At 38.9% G+C, this 13570-nt stretch overlaps 1 protein-coding gene across 2 annotated transcripts; it reads left to right on the top strand.

Moving 5' to 3' along the window:
* Positions 1-969: 969 nt before the first annotated feature.
* On the top strand, positions 970-11482 carry LOC124282326 (uncharacterized oxidoreductase MexAM1_META1p0182-like). Of its 2 annotated transcripts, XM_046718295.1 has the most exons (9): positions 970-1103; positions 2191-2321; positions 2579-2674; positions 3437-3575; positions 3947-3987; positions 8762-8831; positions 9118-9154; positions 10712-10775; positions 11046-11482. In XM_046718295.1, the coding sequence occupies exons 1-9, from the start codon at positions 1070-1072 to the stop codon at positions 11208-11210; spliced, it is 777 nt and encodes a 258-aa protein (XP_046574251.1). In that variant the 5' UTR covers positions 970-1069; the 3' UTR covers positions 11211-11482. The 2 variants fall into 2 exon arrangements, with proteins under 2 accessions (XP_046574251.1, XP_046574258.1); XM_046718302.1 differs by lacking the exon at positions 9118-9154 and having other exon boundaries at positions 11046-11096.
* Positions 11483-13570: the final 2088 nt, after the last annotated feature.

Below are 13570 nucleotides of genomic sequence, written 5' to 3'. Positions count from 1 at the left end.
TTATTGATAGGACGCGGTCATTTAGCCTGAGTATTTAATTACGGTGCTGAACAAAATGTCTGGAGTAAATAGACCCTAGCTAGGCTGTATGCCGAGTGTGGAGCCATCATGGCAGGCATTGCTTGTTGATTGTTGAAAGAGGTGAAATTCGTCAAAGGCATTTAGCAGTTGGTGTAGTAATACAAGACAAATCTTTTGGATAACAACCTCTTGATGTATTCTACACAACGTTTCTGGGCTAGTTCTTGCCCCTTCGTCAGGTGGATGAGATGAAGGGGCAAGAACTAGCCCAGAAACGTTGTGTAAAATAAATCAAGAAGTTTTTGTGTTAATTATCCATAAGATTTGTCTTGTATTGTTGAGAGAGGTGACAAACCGGATCGGGTGTGCAGGATAAATGATTTTGTTGATGCATTTTATCATAGATCGATGACAATCACTTCACTAGATTCTTAGGTCCAGACTCCATTATTTACTGACCACCATCATATCGCTGGAAAATTGCTGAGTGCTGCGTAAAACAGTTAACAAACAAAACAACAATCTTGTCTACTGAAGTGGATAAGGTGATCAGACTCAGTGACCGGGCTGATTATCTGACATAATACTCCAAAGGTCGACCTTTGCTCATATCCTCAGTCACTAGTATACCTGTTTCTTTCAGATTTCCATTCGTGGTACAGCTTAAAAAATGTTAATTGCAGCGTTTTGCAAAATTCAATTAGCCTATCTTTCCTCCGACAGTAAAACGGTATCTTGGTGATGATCCCAGGTCAGAGGTGATATACCCTTTTTCGTAATGGATGGAAGTGGTGGTCAGGCTATCGAGTCATGGATATTGTCTTACTGGCCATAAATAGACTTGCCAAGTCGTGATGTAAGGTTGAGTCATGACACAAATAGCTGTAGAGCGAGTGTGCACATGTGTCAACATTGATATCTGTAACTTGACCCGTTCCTGCTGTAGATAATACAATCACCTGACTCGTCGCCGTGAAAGGTATTGCATTACACACAGGACATTGAGTCTCAACGAAATAGACTTGTTGATAAGTTACCTGATGTTGAAATGGCTCTGAGTCGGAAAGTTGCTATCATTACAGGTGAGATTGTTTATACTTATATAGGATCTGCCTTCCATGATTTTGAATCCCCGAACAGTGATATGTCAGCAAGTAATGCGTGTTGCAAGAAGCGAGTAGAAATCGGGTGGTGAAGTTAGGGCATTTGTTAATGAACACAGTCAGCAATAGTTGACCGTGGCTCGTAAATTACAGTGACCAGACCAGAAAGTAGACTGATGGACCTTGTGAGGCTGTTGAGATGCGAGGACACGAAATCAACCGAAATACTGAGTAGGCCAACAGGTCCTATCAGGCACGTGACAGGATAAGCATACACTGAGGTTTATTGGGGAAACCTCTGACCACATGAACACTTGATTTGCTGCTGTTCTTGGGTCGTGGTGGCGATGTTGACTGTGGTACTGATGTTTGTGTCGCTAATGCAGATGTTATGTGTGTGCTGTATGTTATTTTTGCATTATTTAACTGCTGATGTTTGTCAAGAAACTGATGGTGCTTGATTTTGCGAGTGCACGTCTGTGTTGTTTATGGATCAGCTGGTCATGGATTTGTGATGTCGAGGATGTCGGTGCTGCTGCTGATGTTTGTTGTACTGTTAATGTTGCTTTTGTTCGGAGCGAGTTTCCTGCCTCGGGTTTTCTCGCTTATAATTATTGTTATTCCTCCAACTGTTCCTTTGGAAATGACGTTCATTCCAAATACATATCATTTATTTATTACTGTAGCAGATGTTGTTTGTGGTGCTGTCGGTGAGGTTATTTGAGAGCCTTATGATAACGGTCGGGCTGCTGATAATGTTTTGGTTGTCACTTGTGTTATTCCCTCCAGCTGTTGGACGGTCACACTAAGTAATTAGAATCTATGCATTACCATCCCTATGGAATATAAGAGCTGGGACAATTTTCCTGCAACATTTCAATAGTTTAATGTTGTTATTAGTCATTCATGTTAAGTTATTCATGTCAAGGTTTGTGATCAGAATTTACCAAGATACTGAACGATGCATGCATCTGAACATTGGACATTGGTATCTGGAGTTTAATGTCATAACATATATTAGGTCAACAAATTAATGAATTATATATACACACACACATACACACAGGTTCCAGTTCGGGTATTGGGGCAGGCATTGCAGCAGTGTTTGCAAAAGAAGGAGCTAAACTGTCATTGACTGGTAGGAACCAAAAGAATTTGGAGGAAGTGGTCGAGAACTGCAAGAAGGCAGGGTGTCAGGTCAGTAGAAATCAATAAATAATGTCACCATTCAGTTCATTAATGCATTGCCCCAATAGTCAAAGGCGCTATTCTGTTTGGCCGTGGAAGTCATGTCCATTATGCGATCAGGGTCCACAAATCGATATCGCTAGTTTCCAATTTCGTTTAAAAATTAGTGCTAAAAGCAATCGTAAACTTTCTTTCCTCACTGCCAATTTGACTATTACATTGTATCGAAATACTACTTTATCAAGATGATCACTTTTCTATTTCAGGATGTTCTCCCAAACGTGGGTGACATCACGCAGGATGCTTTCAGAAGGACTCTCGTTGAGGCAACCAAGAAGAAGTTCGGGAAAATAGATATACTGGTGAGTATACTTCGGCTTCTGCAGAGGGGCTAGAAGGACCTAAGCATAAATACTGTCTGCACTATCACGATAGTTGTTGTTTGTTGCTTGAGTCTGCAGGGCCACCTATGTGTAATCGATACGGTGCCAGACACGTTCGACTAATGTTATCGATGGGTCGTAATAACATCAAAATTTGAAAATATTGTTTAAACTGTGATGGTTCATGTAACTCGTTTATCACCCATCCACATGACAGTTGCAGGACCAGAACATCCTGGGATTGATAGTTTAAGCAACGATCCATACTGTAGGAATACGGTGAGACGAATGTACCAAAGTCCTTGACTACCCGATCGCTTCTCTGGACAAACACGGGTTTCATGGACATCACCTCAAATTCCAAATATACATGGGTTGCTCATGTTAAAGATGACAATGCCAACAGCATTATATAAAAATCCATACACCCGTCACATGAAGATTTCAGGGCGTTGAGGGAACGTTCTGGTAATATCACTCTAATTCAGGCCATCTTCAGTGAGACGCTTCAACCACTAGGCTAAACCACAGTCGTAAGAAGCGTTTTAACAGATTTGATGGTCAGCGGTTAAATGGTGGATAACGTGTCACAATACCTTGAGGGCGTGAATCGTTGCTCATATTATGAATTGTTGGGTTTTCCAAACTGGAATATTTACAAGCAGACGCCTTATAATTGTTTACAGAGTATGGCGTTACACCAGAACACAAACAAACAAATTGTATCATTCCTGTGTTTAGGTGAACAATGCTGGGATCGCACATTTGAATCCGCTGATATCAACGACCAAAGAAGAGTACGACACAATAATGGCTATAAACGTGGAGGCACCTTTGTTTTTGACACAGTTAGTTGCACCGCATTTGATTGAAAGTAAAGGTACGTTCTAAATGAATGTGAATGCATGAGTGTTTCCTTTTTGGAACAGTTTATTCTGAAGAATATATCAGCAGAAAGAAATTGCCTGAAGATTTACACACAAAATCAGTTTTCCACTGGTCTATATGCTGGACGTTCTCGAAAGAGGTGTTTTCATCACAAATTGTTTAGTTCATCGTTTCAATGAAAACATTGTGTGTCTTGAGGCTGTAACATATTCAAAAGAAACGACATATTGGACTAATTCTAATAACTGCTTGTCCGATTGTCCATAAGATCTTAACGTGGAAGCTTTCATCTTGAAGATTTTATGTTTGTACAGTCAAATAAGTTTTTTAGTTTGATCAAATCTTTTAATCATTTTGTTTCAGGAAACGTGGTCAATATTTCGTCTTGTGACACGTCTACAATTGTGAGTGTTATGTCGGCAAATGCAAGACTAATTCATACCCTCTTGAACTTAACCTCATTAAACCACATGTAGTTCACAATAAGCATTATTATTATGTATGTATTCACACTAAACTAGTGGTTCACCTCTTTCTACATCAACGTTTCTAACAGACAGGCAATTTCAAGTCCGAGTGGGTTCAACAATGTCTGGTCATTACAATCAGGATCAGAGTGTGCCACAAGGAAGCATTTTGTCTGTACCATTATTTAGTATTAAAATACACAGTCTTTCTAAGGTTTTAAATCATTCATTTGATGAATCACTTTTCGTGGATGATTTTAATGTTTCTAGTCGTGGTAAAAACATGCATATAATAGAGAGATAGTTACAACTTTGTCACAATAATATTCATGAATGGCCAATTGAAATCGACTTTAAATTCTCTAAAATTGTATACATATTTGCCGTAAATATAAACAACATAAAGACCCGGGACTATTTTTAAATGTCAAGGAGGCCAAGTTCTTGGGACTTGTTTTTGACTCTCATTTGACTTTTGTACCACACATTAAATACCTAAAAATACATACCTGAAGGCACTTGATTTGTTGAAAGTCGTTTCCAATTCTAAGTGGTGAGGGGATCAAGCTACGCTCCTACTCCCATATCGATCATTGGTCCGCTCGAAACTTGATTATGGCTCCATCGTATATGGCGGAGGTGACATCCATAAATCTTGCTTTTCTTATGCATTTCACTTCTAAATGCCCTAAAAAAATTGACCAATCTTTTATTTGGACTTATTAGTAGAAACTCTGGCTCTGAGTGACCATTGTGTTTGTTTTATAATAGGACATATGTTGTCAATTTACCATAAAGGCCAAAGTCTTATAAATTTTGTGGGACTCTATAATGACATTCTAGTCAAGAATCTTGCTAATATATTGGATGTCACATGAGATTTTAAGCTCAAGTAGATCACCTAAATCATGTTTTTGTTTTCATTTTGCAATAGCTCAAGTTAACACATGTTTATATTGGAGTTGAATCTGAATGAATCACTGACATACAGTAACAATAATTAAATACTGCTTTGAAGTGTACTCTGTTAAAGAAAACAACGCTGATAATGAAAATCATGTTATACTATTAAATTTATCATTTTGTTCGCAAAACTTTGTTCCAATACAGTACTTCAATTAAACATTCTACATTAGGGTTCTATATCATTTCATTTATCCGTAAACCATTGGCATACAGCCATGCACAATGGGGACGGGGAGCCTGAAAGTATGGTGTAACAGCAACTAAGAAGACGATGTCACACACAGAGAGCTATTATGAATTAATGATGTACACACTTGGGCAGAAACCTTCCAGTCAATATATCACAATATGTATTGCAATATCTCTTTAAATTATTGCAATATATCGCAATATGAGAATCAGGGCAATATCCAGCTCTATTAAATGTATCCAAAGACACCCTAAGTATAAACAAGAAGACAAAATCATCAATATCCCCCGCAATGGCAAAATACTCTTCTTGATTATGTCTACGAGTTATGATTATGTCAAATATTTAGGTGTGTACATAGAAAAGTGGAAGGAGAGTATTGAAAGGTTTTTAAAGTTCTGCTCCAGAAAGGAGCACTATCACCAATTTCAGTCTATGTCAAACTTGTTACCATGGAAAGGCCAAAAATATTTTATTCAGAAATCCAAAACTACCAAAAGGCACCAGTACACCACCAGATCTATCTATGTGCCAAGTTTGGTGAAGAAATAGTTAACGGTTTTAGAGTTCTGCTCCGGAAAAGAGCACTACCACTAATTTCATTCTAAGTCGAACTTGTTGCCACGGAAACGCCAAAAAAATGTTATTCAGAATTCCAAAACTACCAAAAGGCTCCAGTACACCACCAGATCTATCTATGTGCCAAGTTTGGTAAAGAAATAGTGAACAGTTTTAGAGTTCTGCTCCGGAAAAGACAAATATGACGGACGGACGGACGGACGCACGCACGCACGGACGGAGTCCATTTTAATACCCCCCGCAAAACGCGTTGCGGGGGATAACAATATTGTATCTATTCAGATTCTCTTCCTTGTAAATCTATCTTGTAAACATCCACTTTTAAAAGAAATTAATGAATTATGTAATGATCTTGCTACTGGCCAATACGACATCGTCTTCTGTTGGTTACCAACCCACGTTTGAATTTCTGGTAACACAATGGCCGATTTTGCTGCTAAGGGAGCACTCAGCAAATCTATGATACAACTTCTTATTCCATACTTTGATGACAAACCTTTGATTAGATCGTACATCCGTGATCTGATGCATAAGAAGTGGGACTCCCAAGTAGGTATGAATAAATTACTTCAAAATAAACCAACTATCGGTTACACCTACTCGGGTTGTCAGTCCAGTTGCTTGACTGTATTGATGTTTCCATCACAATGGATAAGTATTTCCATGTAAAAACTGTTAAGAATCTTTTTAGTACTGTTAACGTTCATTTAATTTTTGAATTTGTAAAAGATATTGAATTATTAGATAGATTTTGATGAATGGTTTGTAAATATACTGAGTCAAAAAAAGAAACTTCACAAAATGTAATTTGAAAAATAATGAATAATTTTTCTCTGATGATACATCTATGTATCCGAAATGGGATCCCTATCTTTCGACTCTAGAAAAACGTTAGCAAAACCCACTCAAACCCATCCATTCGTCGTGCAAATGACGTTAGTGGCAAATCAGGTTTTGCACGTGCAGTCGATCACGTGATCTTCGCGTCGAAGTTTTCTTCATATGCACGTGTTTGCATTGGCCTCAAGAACCATAGTTCTAACGGTACTTGAAATGCCACGATTGTCAAATGTGCAACGTGAACGTGCCGTTGGCATGTTGGATGCGGGAAGATCAGTTATTGACGTCGCAAAAGCAATGGGATGCAGCCGTCGTACTGTGTATGACTTGCGAGGTCGTCTACAACAAACTGGCACCACTTCTGATCGCCCAAGGTCGGGTCGTCCACGTGTGACGTCACGAGCAGAGGACCGTCAAATCGTCCTACGTCACCTACGTGACAGATTTCTGCCGGCTACACGAACCAGGGCTGAGATGTTTAGAGGTCGACTGTCCTCACAGACCATTCGAAATCGGTTGCGGGCTACCAATCTCCATTATCGACGTCCATATCGTTGGCCAATATTGACGCCGTTTCATCAACGTCAACGTCTGCTGTGGGCCCAACGTCACCTCCGATGGACCCAGAGAGACTGGAATCGAGTCGTCTTTAGCGATGAATCAGGTATACCCTCAGGTTCGCGGACGGCAGGCATGGAGTCTGGAGACGACGTCGTGAACGGTATGCCCAATGTTGTGTACAGGAAGTCGACAGATTCGGGGGCGGAAGTTGCATGGTGTGGGGTGCTTTCTGTGGGAACAACCGTTCCCGACTTCTGGTCATCCGTGGAAACCTCACAGCTGCTGCTAACCGCGACCAGGTGCTCTCCCCCTGAACTCGTTCCTTTCATGGCGGCTCATGGCCCGGGTCTACAGTTACATCATGATAATGCTCGGCCGCATACCGAGATGTTGACACGAAATTTCCTTCGTTTTGCTGGAATCAACGTCATGGACTGGCCATCGAGGTCCCCTGACCTTAATCCAATAGAGCACGTTTGGGTTGCACTTGGGAGAAGGCTTCGTGGTTTTAGGAACCAACCTCAGAATTTGCAGGAATTTGGCGCTGCCTTGCAAGAGCAATGGCGCAGAATCCCCAACCACGTGTTCACAAGCATCAGGCAGTCGATGAGGAGACGGTGTTTGGCAGTGGTGAATGCGCGGGGCGGCCATACACGATATTGAACTGAGAAATTTTGCATTTATATTCTTGTGAAATGACATTCTGTATACCCATGTTTTGGAACGGCGGTGTAGCCTAATGGAACTGATTATAGCACTGTCAGTGTATCGAGTACATCACACAGATCTCAGCAATGAAATAATAACAATTTAACCATCTTACCATCTCTTGTTCTTTTATAGTGCCCTGAATAAAGAATGTGAAGTTTCTTTTTTGACTCAGTATAGATAAATATTTTATTATTGGTAGTTTAGATTAGTAACTGAGGTTGTTAGTGGCTGTACCCGCAAAGGGGTTCGAAGTATTGTAAAAGTATTATCCTCCTGTGTGTGTGTTATTTTAATTTATGCCCAGATTATCTAAAATTGCTAAAAGAGAAGGGTTGGTGTAAATCCAGCTAGGGTCGATGCAGGAAGCAAATGTACTGTAAGTCCTCATAGTCCCTAGTATGGTGATCCACCTTCAGTTGTGGCAATATCTAGCCTGTTCTTATATTGTATTGTCTTCTGTAACTGAAATATTTCAGATTGACATACTAGTTTCATATTCATATCTGTGATATTTTAGTTGTTTTTACTGTCCTTCGCTGACATTTGTTTTTTTAATAATTTACCCTTATTTATTGTGAAGATATATTTGTTTTAGTTACGATATGGATGAAATATTGCCGATGTGACTGTAAATCTTAACTCACTCACTCACGACGTAGTTCAGTATGTATTCGCACTAAGCTAAGTTGATGTGTGATAAAATGAGTGATATGTGAGTAAAGTTAGCATTAGTGGCAGCAATATCAGATTCCTCCTTTAAATATCATTTGACATATATTCAAATGAGGGTAACAAACTGCTTCTGTTATTCTCGTATATCCTGCAAATGTCATGGACCAATTTTTTATTTTCTTTCCCGAGCAGATGCCGGGTGTAGGTGTCTACGCCATGTCGAAGGCGGCCATAGATACATTTACAAGATACCTTGCTCACGGTTAGTCTTTGAAAGCTGCTACAGTTTGCTGTTGAGAATTTTGTCATGGAGAATACAGTGCACCGATTTATCTGATGAATGCATATATACATATGGGAAGGAAAATCTGTTATCATAAATGTTTTGAACACTTTGAAATATAAGAATTTACATGTAAAAAGGTTTGATAAAGAATCTGACTGAGACATTTTCCCGAACGATCTATACCTGTCGCAGAACCCAAACTGAAAGGATCGCGAAATATCACTAAGCGTTGTTAAGCAATAAGCAACATTTCCTTCCACAGAACTGGTTTCACACGGGGTACGTGTCAATGCAATCAAGTACACCCTGAAAAGCTAACAGATTCCTACTTAATGCCGATTGTTTGATGTAGATCTCTTAGACCTCAGTTTAAAATGAGATACAATAAGCTGAGTAAATAGGCACCATGTGTTCTATCACATGTGTTTATATTTTATATGTGTTAATGAAAGCTTATTAGTCACTTCCACAAAGATAGTATTCGTTAGGTTGTCACAAATATTTTCAGAGGTATACAAATATTTTCAGAGGTATTCAAGTTAATTTACAACGAATACAATCACATATTCTATATTTAGTCACAGACAGAATGTGTCGATCTAGCCTACTCGTGTCTGAAGGTGGGTGACTGTTGTTAGATACAAAACAGCAGAAACCTGTCAACTTTTTTAACGTTAACTTATATAACAGTGACAATCTGCAAGGGAACAATAAAACGCAGAGATGGTGAACATTTGTTTAAGAAGACGGTAACAGTTTGCTGAAACGGACTGTGACCTAGTTTTGGCTCGCGTCAGTGTCCTTGTCAGGAACAATAACTCTAAATTTAATCCGAGTCCGAGTCCGAGTCGACAACAGTTTTCGATCGAAGCCGTTCAGTCCATACCTTGCGACTTCCATTTCACCATATTCAATGTTTATCACATACACGTGAAAGGAATTTAGTGGTTGTATTATTCTCGTTACACGTCCAGTGATGTCTCCGTCCACTTTGAACAGGTCATTGACTTTGATTGAACTTAACTGGGTAGCCAAGTTCGTTGACAAAGGACGGTTTTATAAATTTTAGACAATATTTCTTACAAAACAATGTTAAGTAAACGACACCATATTGTTAATGAATTATGAAATAAAGCATTTAATTAGCATCAAAATCGAAATTCTGTATATATTTTTTTGGTTATATTATAAAATCTTGAATCATTGAGATTACAGCACGGACAATTCTTCAATGAATCGATGAAATATTATGAATGGACGCAGTGGTGTGAAAGTAGTTCCGGCATCCAATGAAAATGTACAAATAAGCGATCGACCAATCAACGTCGAGAATCCCTAAATTGCACACTGAGCAAATATCAAAAATATATTACACGGGATCTCCTCACCGGTATGGGTGATGATACACACAAAATCTTTTGTTGAGGCATTGCACAAGTTTAACAACTGTATCATCGCAAGCACCACAAAATATACATGGTATAGGGCATAACGTAGGAAGACTGACATGGAATAGGTAGTTTCATCTGAGCACGTGTGTTTTTGTAAGTCTCTTCTACGAGGATGATCTGTATTCGTAACAAAACAAGGCACAGGAAGATCTTTAGACATTGTGAAAAGAAGAGTGATACAAACTATTGCAAATGAATGTCACATCCATAAGTTTGGATTGAAAGTTGTGGTTTTCGTTTTCGTTTGTGGTTGTTATTGAATATCCTATACTTGTTTTCCTGTTATTAATCCATATACCCTTACTATTGTTATTGTAGTTTGTGACATACTGTCACTATTGTATTCAGTTTAAGTGTATTATTCATTATCAGTGGTGTGTTCACTATGCTATTTTCATTGTTTAGCCCAGGTTATGTACCCAGTCAAATGGTGTCGAAGTTGTTTTCGACTGGTGACGAAGCTGGTCAGGTAAGTGCATTACCCCACAAAATCTTGTGTCGAAACCTGTGATTGATAGCGTGAGCCGTTGGGGCGTTGCAATAAAACGACATTCGACCTTACGTCACAATGCCATAAAGTCGCTTCCTACAACAAGGACTACTTCCCATTATTTCACAGACTTCTCAAGTGGGATGGGGTAACGATTGGTGACCGTGTAGTACCAGAGCCTAATGTACTCTCTGATTGCGGCACATATACTACATCCTTTCTCTCATTTATTCACTCTCTCTTTTTCAGTTGCATAGAAGTCTGATAAATGCGACGCCAATTGGTCGAGCTGCTACCCCAGAAGAAATTGGTCACATTGTGGCCTTCCTAGCCTCGGATAAAGCAGCCTTTGTAACTGGGGAGTGCTTCAGGGCCGATGGTGGGTTCACAATGACCACACCAGCCCTTGCTTGAAAATGTTGAGAGACGCTTGAGGTCTACTCGGATCCACCATGAGCAGATTATATAAGAATCATTCTCATGTGTACCAAGCACATTCGCCCATGAGACAAATGCAAGAGAAACATTACAAATGACTTCTAATTTATAAAATCATTTGGAATCACCAGCTTAAAAATTCTGAAATAATTCTGAAATATTATTTATATGAATACAATGTCTTTTAACAAAATCTGCAACATATTGCAAAAGATAAATAAACATATATACACTCTGAAAAAGTGTTATCAATGTGTTTCTGGTTAAGCAGTGGTGCAGAGGTTGGTGAGGGGCAACTTCAGTAGCAGTATCCCCTCATTTGGCCATCGTAGATCAGCAGCATCTTTAAACGTCATACTGGTTGCTATGGGTTGTAAATATACTCATGCTAATAATGGTTGTCACCTCAGTCCTGTTAATAAAATTGAAGGGGGTAACAAACATTATTGGCATGAGTATATATGTCAAATATGATTAGTTGCCAACTCCAAGAAGGCTGTCCGTCTTAGGCGCACACAGTAAGAGATGTACAGGTTTTAGAAGACATTTCAGTGATCAATCACCGTTTGACAGGAATGTGTTGTCAACTGTGTCCCCTTGTCACACAGCTGCCTGCATGCACTTAAACAACAATTAAACAATGAAGTGACAAAATTAATGTCGTTCTGGGACTGATAGCGATCTGTCTCTTCTCCCAGTGAGTGAGTTAAGATTTAAAGTCGCATCGGCAATATTTCAGCCATATCGTGACTTAAACTAGTTCTAAATTTGTAATACAGACATATAATATATAAAACCCTGTCAACGAAGGACAGTAAAAATACTAGATAATCACAGATATCAATATAAAACTAGCGAACAAAGCTAAAACATTCCAATTAAAGAAGACAATACAATGTAAAAATGGGCTATAGATCGCCAACAACTGAAGGTAGATCACCATACTAGGGACCATGGGGACTTACAGTGCCTTTGCTACCTGCATGGACCCTAGCTGGATTTACACCATCCCTTCAGCCATTGGCGGTTATACTGAGATTTAGCCATACATTAAAAACACAAAAATACTACGATTAAAAACCTGGTACACTTAAATTGACTAAATGTTTTGGGACTTACGTACCCTCTCAGGAGGACAATAATTTTACGCTACTTCAATCCCCTTTGAGGGTACAGCCACTAACAATCTCAGTTACTAATTTAAATTACCAATAATAAAATATTTATCTATTTACAAATCAGTTAACAAATCTAATTCTTTTAAAAATGCAATAATTAAATGAGAACATATATTACTAAAAAGATCCTTCATAGTTCGTCATTTGAAATAGATATCCCTTGTGATGGAATATTCAACACAGTCAAGCAAGACATGCTTGACCGTGATTCTTTCATCACAAGGGATACAAAACGGAGGATCCTCACCTTTTAACAGGTATTCATGAGTATATCTGGTGTGACCAATACGACATCGTCGCATGATGACCTCTTCAAATCTGGACTGACAACCCAAGTAAGTGTAGCCAATATAGGGTTTTATTTCATGTAATTTATTAATACCTACTTGAGTGTCCCACTTCTTCTGCATCAGATCACGGATGTAAGTTCTAATGCTGGCTTTGTAATCAGAGTATGGAATAAGAAGTGGTGTCACAGATTTGTTGAGTGCCGCCTTGGCAGCAAGATCGGCCAAGGTATTCCCAGAAATACCAACGTGGCTGGATAACCAACAGAGGACGATGTCGTATTGGCCAGTGGCAAGATCATTATATAATTCTATAATTTCTAATAAAAGTGGATGTTTCCAAGAAAGATTTTTGATAGCCTGAAGGCAAGAGAGAGAGTCGGAAAATATTATATATTGTTTATATTTAGGATGTTTATGAATATACTTGAGAGCTGTTAGTATTGCGTTAGCTTCTGCTGTGAAAATTGAACTGTCATTGGGTAATCTGGAAGATATTGTTTTGGACCCAATGACAGTGGCACAAGCCACTGCGCCACCATCCTTGGACCCATCTGTATATAAGGATTTATATGTATTATATTTTCTTTTTAATTGATTATATTCTTGTTTATATTGCAATTCATTTGTTTCCGATTTTTTAAATGTTGTAAGTGTTAAGTCAACTTCTGGTCTAACTAACTGCCAAGGAGGAGAAGAAAGAAGACGGGAAGGAGATATATTTTCCAGCTCAATGCCGGCAGCAGCAATAAATGGCTTAATTCTGGGCCCAAGAGGCGGAACAAGAGAAGATTTTTGTTATACAAATCCTCATAAAGAGGATTAAAGACACAGTGAAATGCAGGATTAACCGCGTTAGAATATAATTTTG

Source organism: Haliotis rubra, unplaced genomic scaffold (genome assembly GCF_003918875.1).
Source record: "Haliotis rubra isolate DU_JTF1 unplaced genomic scaffold, ASM391887v1 Scf1089, whole genome shotgun sequence".
NCBI lineage: Eukaryota > Metazoa > Mollusca > Gastropoda > Lepetellida > Haliotidae > Haliotis > Haliotis rubra.
The sequence above is the reverse complement of the archived record's forward strand: the minus strand, read 5'-3'. Positions and strand labels throughout refer to the sequence as shown.

Bases quoted from the DNA above. Each gene is read 5' to 3' on its own strand.
- LOC124282326 (XM_046718295.1), top strand. From the start codon at position 1,070: ATGGCTCTGAGTCGGAAAGTTGCTATCATTACAG. The intron at 3,988-8,761 runs GTGAGTGTTATG...TTTCCCGAGCAG, and splicing joins CTTGTGACACGTCTACAATT to ATGCCGGGTGTAGGTGTCTA. The intron at 9,155-10,711 runs GTACACCCTGAA...TTCATTGTTTAG, and splicing joins GTACGTGTCAATGCAATCAA to CCCAGGTTATGTACCCAGTC.